The sequence below is a fragment of the Populus trichocarpa genome, chromosome 17 (assembly GCF_000002775.5).
Source record: "Populus trichocarpa isolate Nisqually-1 chromosome 17, P.trichocarpa_v4.1, whole genome shotgun sequence".
Classification (NCBI taxonomy): Eukaryota; Viridiplantae; Streptophyta; class Magnoliopsida; order Malpighiales; family Salicaceae; genus Populus; species Populus trichocarpa.
This window is the reverse complement of record NC_037301.2, coordinates 8,188,243-8,196,813: the sequence shown is the minus strand read 5'-3', so window position 1 is coordinate 8,196,813 and position 8,571 is coordinate 8,188,243. Positions and strand designations below refer to the sequence as shown.

General features: G+C 36.5%; 2 protein-coding genes across 7 annotated transcripts; one reads left to right on the top strand and one right to left on the bottom strand.

Annotated features, from left to right (window-relative positions):
• LOC7482428 (type IV inositol polyphosphate 5-phosphatase 7) lies at window positions 1-3,621 on the top strand. Of its 2 annotated transcripts, none has more exons than XM_024588371.2 (7): window positions 1-482; window positions 555-636; window positions 737-835; window positions 929-1,540; window positions 2,004-2,267; window positions 2,422-2,608; window positions 2,737-3,621. In XM_024588371.2, exons 1-7 carry the CDS (start codon window positions 383-385, stop codon window positions 2,824-2,826), a joined length of 1,434 nt encoding a protein of 477 aa, XP_024444139.2. In that variant the 5' UTR covers window positions 1-382; the 3' UTR covers window positions 2,827-3,621. The 2 variants fall into 2 exon arrangements, with proteins under 2 accessions (XP_024444139.2, XP_024444138.2); XM_024588370.2 differs by having other exon boundaries at window positions 4-482; window positions 737-847.
• On the bottom strand, window positions 3,075-8,319 carry LOC7495933 (uncharacterized). 5 transcript variants are annotated; one of them, XM_024588373.2, is made up of 9 exons: window positions 7,732-8,319; window positions 7,592-7,654; window positions 7,432-7,451; window positions 7,259-7,303; window positions 5,987-6,048; window positions 4,242-4,378; window positions 4,032-4,120; window positions 3,363-3,497; window positions 3,075-3,242 (listed from the first exon to the last, which is right to left on the bottom strand). In XM_024588373.2, the coding sequence occupies exons 1-8, from the start codon at window positions 8,020-8,022 to the stop codon at window positions 3,365-3,367; spliced, it is 840 nt and encodes a 279-aa protein (XP_024444141.2). In that variant the 5' UTR covers window positions 8,023-8,319; the 3' UTR covers window positions 3,075-3,242; window positions 3,363-3,364. The 5 variants fall into 5 exon arrangements, with proteins under 5 accessions (XP_024444141.2, XP_052304729.1, XP_024444140.2 ...); XM_052448769.1 differs by having other exon boundaries at window positions 3,075-3,497; window positions 7,822-8,318; XM_024588372.2 differs by having other exon boundaries at window positions 3,075-3,497; window positions 7,732-8,317.
• Window positions 8,320-8,571: the final 252 nt, after the last annotated feature.

Below are 8,571 nucleotides of genomic sequence, written 5' to 3'. Positions count from 1 at the left end.
ATGATAGAAGCTTGTGAGGCCTATATTATTTTATGGCTGAATTATACCATCACCATGAGAGGAGTTTCTCCCCAAACCAAACCTTGACTTTCACATGATACATACGCTGTCCAATTTCGCTCCCCTTTCCTGGGATTGTCCGTTGAAATAAATTTAAATGGTTCCTAAGTTTGTTTCAATATCGGTACGAGGCGATTAAAACTATGGTTCCTTGCCGTGAAACCTATGTTTTCTATTGACACTACTAATGAATTAATCTAGCTAGCAACCACGTAAAAGCCTCCGAATGAAGAGAAGGCACGACGAAAAGTTGCACAAAGCACATCCACTTCCCCTGACTCTTGTATTCGCGGCATGGCCTTGACCTTTGATGATCTGAGCTATGGACATTGAGAACCGGAAGTCAAAAACTAGTAGAATTCGCGAGTGGTTTAAGAGAAAGAACAAGAGAGCCGACGCATATCAATGGAATGAAGTTTCAGGTCAATTACATCCCCCCCCCCCTCCCTATTTTTCAATTTCTTTTTAAATAATGTTACTGTATTTTGTTGCAGATGACAGTGAGGACGATAGCCTGGATGATGACCTCGTTAGATCGTTGGAGATAGATCCATGCATCTTTACCAATGAATTGAGGTAATTGATGTTTTTATAAACGTTGTTCTGGCAGAAGATACACCCAAAAAAAAACCTGCTTCAGCTTCCATCTCACAAATGTGTATGTTATGCTTGTCAGAATCTTTGTGGGTACATGGAATGTTGCCGGAAGATCTCCTGTTGGAAGCTTAGCCGTAGATGTGAATGAATGGCTAAATCTCAGGGATGCGGCTGATATGTATGTTCTAGGGTAGGTAATACTTTGAAGGTTAATTACTCGTTAAATCACAAGGATGCATCTGACAACGGGAGCTTCTCTTACTACGTGCAGGTTTCAAGAGATTGTGCCTTTGAAAACCAAAAACGTGATAGGAGTAGAAGACCCAACTGAAGCAACAAACTGGAACTTGCTCATCGGAAAAACTCTGAACGACAAGTATGGATGCCCCTGGTTGACCCCCATGTTGAATCCAATCTCAAGTGAAAACTATCATTTTGTTAGGTTCCCCGGTTTCGGAAGGAGGGCAAGTTTTAGCGGCCATTCTGGATTTACAGGGCCGGAGCTATCAAAGGCACAGCATGAAGGGGAGGCATATGGGGGCAGCAAATATAAGCTAATGGCAAGCAAGAAGATGGTTGGAGTGTTTATAAGTGTATGGATGAAGAAGGAATTTCTCACGAAGTACTGCATTTCAGATGTTAAGGTTTCTTCCGTGGCTTGTGGCATCATGGGATACTTGGGGAATAAAGGTTCAGTTTCAGTTAGTATGTCTATTGAAGGAACCAGCTTTTGCTTCATTGCTGCTCACTTGGCTTCCGGCGAGAAGAGAGGTGATGAAGGCAGGAGGAATCACCAAGTCTCAGAGATTTTCAGAAGAACTTCATTCCCCCGTTCTTCTGAAGATGATGACAATCCTCATCCTATCACCATCCTAGGACACGAGTAAGTGGTCCTCAAACTATCTATTTATACAAGTAGAAATAGTAATACTAGCAACATGATTCTTAAATGGTAACCAACAATTTAGACTGTAGGGGAAAAATTTTCATGGACTCGCTTGCTTTCATGCTGCCAAGCCATTACAGATCTCAGACCAAGCAAGATTCAATTTACCAACAAGATCCCACCAAGTCTAATAATCTCACATAGTGAAATTTCTGAAAAATTCATCCCACGTATATCCAATTTCTAGCATCTGGTTAAAATTCCATGGAATTCTAGCGTTCGGTCATGTTCAATTTCCTAAATCCAAACCAGTATCAAAATCTATAGGATGTGAAAGTTGCCCAAAGTAATTGCTGTAAGAGAACGGCAGGTATGAACCTAAATGTCGTTTATTTGAATAAAAGTTGATCGGTATATATGCAAGGTTCATCTGAACAAAATAAAATGCCATATTAAGCAGTCGTATATTCTGGTTCGGAGATCTCAACTATCGGCTGTACCAAGACAACATTTTGGCCAAGGAATTCATAAAGAAGCAAGATTGGAAAGCATTGCAGGAATTTGATCAGCTCCGAAAGGAACTGGAAGATGGAGGAGTGTTCGAAGGTTGGAGAGAAGGGAACATAGAATTCGCACCAACATACAAATACTCCTCGGCAAATTGCAATCGGTACACGGCTGGCCTGCCAGGCAGATCAGGAGAGAAGCAAAGAACTCCAGCATGGTACGTCAGTGAACCACAGTTGTGTTGAATTGTTATTTACCGTAAGTAGCCATCACAAGGCCAATATGAGTCCTCTGGCCTAGAGGGAACTAACCTTGCACTGTACATCATACAAATTACCTTCAGCTAAAATAACGCCTAAATCTGGCGACAGGTGTGACAGAATACTGTGGTATGGAAAAGGAGTGAGGCAACTTTCCTATTTTCGAAGTGAAAGCAAGTTCTCTGACCACCGGCCAGTTTCTGCACTCTTTTCTATACCAATAGAAGTCATGAAGGTTACCAATCCGAGAAAGGTTTTTCCTACAGGCACCTTTCTGCCCATGCCTTCCGGGAAACTGGTAAGTTCTGGCTGTGTTGTTTAAGGCAAAATTCTGACGTAATTTATATGTGAAAATGAAACAAGTTCGTTGCCATAGGTCATCAACTCATATCAATGATACTAATGCCAATATAATTTTCATTTCAGGAGCCAATCGATAGCAAAGGAGGGGCCAGATCTACCTTGCTATCACTGATTTCCAAGGAATCAGTAAAGGGTATAGGATCATTGCCATAAAACATGCAAATACAATAGCAAAAACAGAGGAAGTGCAATTTTAGGCAATGCTGCTTGCTATGTTGCCACAGCTGGCTTTCTAGAGAAGCATCATTTTAAGTAATTTTGACTCTTGTTCTTTAGAAAAGAAAATTTTCACTTTGTAGGGTTTCAAAGTGCAATTTTAAGTTAGATTGATGGAAAGTGAAAGTTGATTAATAACTACATGATTTGTTTCCTTCAATAGAGTGTAATAATGGATAACCAGAAACAGAGAAAGTGTAATAGTTTGGCCATTTTGACTGACAAATTGAAATATAGCATGTTACACACTGAGAAGGACCAGCATGAAATTTTAAAAGCAAAAAACAGTCGAGAACACTTTTCCACTTGGTCTGCCATCAGGCGTCTTCAATAGAACATAGAGCAATAGCTTCCTAGTATGATTGTGTCCATAAAAAATTCAAAATAGTAACACATGCTAATAACCACAGTTTCCAAATTTCAGTACATATTTCATATTCATTGGATGCAGCAATAACAAGTAGAGTACTTACTATCAATTTGCCTCATTTGCCTGAAGAACGCCACCCAGGACCTCAACATTATCTGCACGACAAAGGGGACATACGCATCTCTTTTGCAACTGCTCACCAAGGGAAGCATAATTCTGTTCCAACTCAGAAGCCTGCTTGTTTCTAGTCAAAGATACTTAAAATTTTGTACATATGCATCATATGTTTTACTATAACTGTGCCTGCAAAGCGTTGCAATCCATTTTTACTTTGTATACAAAAAGTTTTAGCTGTTCTTTTTTCCCTTCCTTTTACTGGGATTTCCCCCTCTTTTTACTGGGAGAAAAGTCAAAAGATGAAATATGTTACCGATGGCTGAGATGGCAGAAAACATAAAATTGACCAACCATTTAACATCAGGGAGTTAGAAACTTCAAAAAACTTACACAAAAATCTTGGAAAAACTGCTCATAAGTAGCAGCATTCAGAAACATTTAAGATCTATTTTTGAAAATGGCGGTTTTTGGAAGGATAAAATTTTAGAAATCAGATGTTCTTATGGGCTGCTCATATTTCTAGGCATACTCTCAATATCATTTACCATCAATTGAATCGTATGATCTGCCTGGACATTTATCTCTCTCCAAGAAAAAGTATAGTTAATCATGACCAGACAGCCAGTTCCACACACTGTAATGTTTGTAAGGATATCTTGTTAAGTCCTGCAATGCTTTTGTTTCTTTCACTATTGCCTCCATCAGAGGAAACTTCCTCTGAAGGTCAATATACTCCTTCTGGACCTGCAAAGAAACAGGCAACTCAAATTGTTCTCAAGGGAAACGAAGAAATGTTGAGGAGGCATTCTTGAATCTTTCTATAACAACAGAAAACATCTATAGAAATCTTGAACCAACTTCTTACCTGATTCTGAATATTCTCCTCTGCTATGTATTCTTGTTCCTCTTTAGTTGTCTGAGAAGCTACATGGGCAAGAATATCCTCAAGAGCTCTTAACTCAACTTCAGTAACTACCTTCTTTACAGCTTTTCTGTCTGGTTCTGAAATAAAGACACAATGATTCCCTCAACATAAAACCAAAATGCAAATTGATGGTAAAAGGAAAAGAAAATAGGGGTTGAATTGGAGTTAGATGCTAGTTCGTAATGCATACAAATGCCTCGCAGTTTGTCAATTACCTATCTGACCTTTTTTCTTTGGATATAACAGTTGTCTATATAATTTGTATCCTGAGAAGAACAAATATGCCTCCTCAATGCTTTGACCAAACAATTTTCAGTTAATACCAATAAGCCTAGAAATGTCCATGGTTGTAGTGATTAACATAACATTTAAAAGAACTGCCAAGCAGAAAAAAATGAAAAATGAAACATTCCCAGAACACAAGTATATAGTGCAGTTCAGCAAGCCTGCTTCCATGAGCAAAGATGCTAAGAAATTTACTGTGTGAAAGAAGATATCATTGAAATCCACTCAAATTGAGTCCCTATGCCAAATACCCAGCACACCCAATCGCATCAATCTGTCTCTATATTTGCTTAGAAAGATAAATTTCTCTTCCCTTCTTTCTCTCTAAAGCTGCCACAAGTCAGAGTAAAGCTGAGGCCTCACAAAGAGAAAGGCCTCCCAAAGAAAAGGACAAGGACAGCACTTATCTTCTAAAATACAAAATGCCATGCTTTAAATTCTGCTCTAATAGGGTTGCTAAAAGGTTATTGTCTCAACAAATTAGGAGTTCATCAGCTAATCAAAGGCGGAGCACATGTTCATGCACCCACAGTAAGAAACAGATCGAAATTTGCGGCAGCTGATACATCCATTTACATTTTCCAAAATCAAATGACTTTGCTGTGGAAGATGAGCAAACTCAAATATATAATCCCATGCCACATACAATCCAAAACTTGTTGTTCTAGCAAACCACTATAAGCTTTCGCAATGACTTCAACAAACTCATATTTCTAGTTTCGCAACTAGATGTATAAAAAAGAGAAGAGAGCAGACTCAAACTTTAGTTTACTCACTGAAATTTAGTTTTTCTGTTTTGATCCTTTCCTTTATGACTAGTTAATTGAGTTACAGATTAGGGTTTTCAACTCATCTATTTTTACAAGATTCCTACATAGTGTTGGCTTTGTTTGCTTGTTTGTTAATTACTATTCAAATCTGTTCAATTATATGAATGAACATCTTGGAAGCACAATCCAAAATCATGATCCAACTAAGCCTGTCCCTAATACCACAGAAAAGTTTCAATACAAATACTGCATCCATACTGCATATCAACCAACCAGTGTTACTCATCAGCAACTCAAAGGTTGAATTTTATTTTATGGTCTCACCAGATAAATGGATTCATTCATGAAAAAAATTACTCATAAAAGTTTCCCAAACTTGAATCAAATCAATCAGGGATCAGCTACTTTGATCTTTCAGAATTTTAAGATTGAAAAAGAAAACACTTTATTCTGCTCACTTGCTGTCACAAAGCTTATTTAAAAGAAAAAGGAAAAAACAAAAGAAAAAGAACTGCGAAGAATTGCCCTGAATTAATATCAACATCAATAAAAAAAATATATATGAAAAACCAGCAATTGGAAAAAGGTTCAGCTGCTAGAGCAGTAAATGTTCTGTACAGGTGGCATCACCTGCCGTGGTTCCAATGCTGCTCTTTTTCTGAGATTTGATACACTTTTCCTCTTGAAATTTCCTATATTAACATATAAGTTATAAAATTAGTTGTTTTACTCTACTACCAGAACGTTCATTCAAATCTATGATATCGCATTCTTATTTATTCATTTAACTTGAAAGGAAAACACAGCATATAGATCAATATGTTCTGTGAACTTTCCTGCAACAAGAGGAAAGTATTATGAAGGATATCCTATATGATAGGTCATACAGTTTGAGATGGGAAAAGATGTTAGGAGATATGAAGAAGAAAAATCTACAACTTCTGGTTATAGATTACCTTCACACAGCATCCCCTCTGCAGCTTATCTGAAATACCAACACTTTGTAGTTTTTTTTGCTCTTTTGAGAAAATAGTTCTTTTTCTCAAATTTAATAATTCTAGTATCCATGTTTCCTCCTAAACATACTCAAATCTTTGCATTCCCATTTTCTAACATATGCAATGGCGTTAAACCTTGAAATGCATGAGCTCTTGATTATTTTTTTTTTCCTGCCTTCTTGCCTTTGTTCTTTTCTGTTTAAAACAATGATCGTGAGATACAGTACAAAAACAAAGTTTTCCATGACAATGTTTGGAATTAATCCATATCCTCAAGCTTCAAGGCCAAGCCTAAAGAATTATGCATCCAAGGAATGAAACAGTTCAAGGACTTGCAGAGAGATTGGTTTAAACTCAAACACTACCAGGAAGATAAGCTAACACGCTTCTAAAAGCTCATAAAAGTTTGTGGGTAATTCAGATGGAATGTGGTTGAGTCATAAAAATTAATGGCATATACAATTATGAAAAGGGGAATTTATATGTGTATACGTTGCCAGTCCTTTACATATCTATACAAAGCAGAAAAAAAAAGCTCAAGCATATCTATAACAAAGAAAAACTTCTTGTCATTACTTCAGATTCAAAAGAGTTGAAAGAAAAACTTGGAGGTAGTGACATAGATGAAATTTACACCAACCACTATAATTTCTGCCATAAAACAGAGAAGAACTTGTAGATGAGCTCTTTAATTTAGTATATTTATTTTCTCCCCTTCCTTACAATTCTGAAACTAGGTCAAATCAATTAACAAATCATACGCATTCACACAGCAATTCATCTTCCAAGAAGAAAACATCTCCAAAATCATGAAGTTAATCAAAGAAGAGTGCAATTATATATCAGACAGGGGCTACACAAATTCCCAGTTCAAGTTACATAGGTCCTAGTAAGTGAGACTAACCTTATCTTAGCATTAAGATCAAACATCTGGCGAATAAACTCATCTCTGCACAAACAACAAAAACATGTTGCCAATACGACATCAATTAATACTACTTGAATCGATTTTAATGAAGCAAACAATCATATGCTCGGATGTAATGAATGGCAAGTAAAATAAACAGCAATCTTTACCGTGAAGCTCCTTCTTCATTCTTCATCCCGCCCAAGCACAATGACCCATGCAATGAGGTTCAGAACAAGAATTACAAACAGAAAAAAAAGACCAAAAAATGCAAGTCGTCTCACTTCATCCAAATGAAGAGAGAGAGAGAGCAACACGCTATCATACAACCTTCAGACCCTCTACTTGGGATCCAACCGAGGATATCTCATCTTGAATAATGGAGATTCTTGCCTGAAAGCATATAAGACGTTCATAATTCAATAGAAAAACCTAATCAAATATAAGTAAAGCAAATAAATAAAACAAACCTCAAGGGTTTGAATAGAAGCTTCATTTAAAGCCAATTGAAGTTCGTAGCCTTTAAGTTCTTGCTCAGTAGTTTCTTTGATACACTTCACCTCTTCCATCTCTCCATTTGCCACATCTACTTCACATCCAACCTCTTGTATTCGCTTCTCTAGCCCAATCACTCTTCTCTCAACAAAATTTACAACACCCGATACAAATTTGAAAACAAATAATAATAATAATAAACCCAATAAAATAAAACATTCAATATTTGGCTCTCGATCAATAAACTTTCTACTATTTTCCAGCATTTTCTCGGGAAACGGCCTCTGTTTAGTTACTGACAATGTGAGAAACCAATAATTGACACTCTTGTTATTTATCGCTTTCAAACAGTTCCCAAGGCGAGGTTTTGATAAGAGAAATTAATATTTTGTTCGCTTCATTTTCTAGGGAACCAAACGAGGAAAAGAATAAGTGCAGAGGCACTTACCTCCCTGTGATTTCTCGGTAGCAAACTCGCGAATTAGTGTTAGGAGTTGCCTCTGTGTATCGGTGGCCGCCATCTTCGGTTTCGCGCTCTCCGTCTACAAAATTCTACTTGTAATGCATTAATAGTTCATAATTTACAATTCAAATAATAATAATAATAATAATAATCTTTACTTTCATATTTTGTAATAAAATGTATGAAAACACTTCAATAAAATATTATTTTATATAACTAAATCCCTATAAATTAATATATCTGGATAATAAAAAATTATTTAATCGATAAACTAATATTTTGTATTAATTAATAAAAGATTAATTTATCAAGGTATTCTTTTTTTTTTTCAAAATATTAAAGTTAATACATT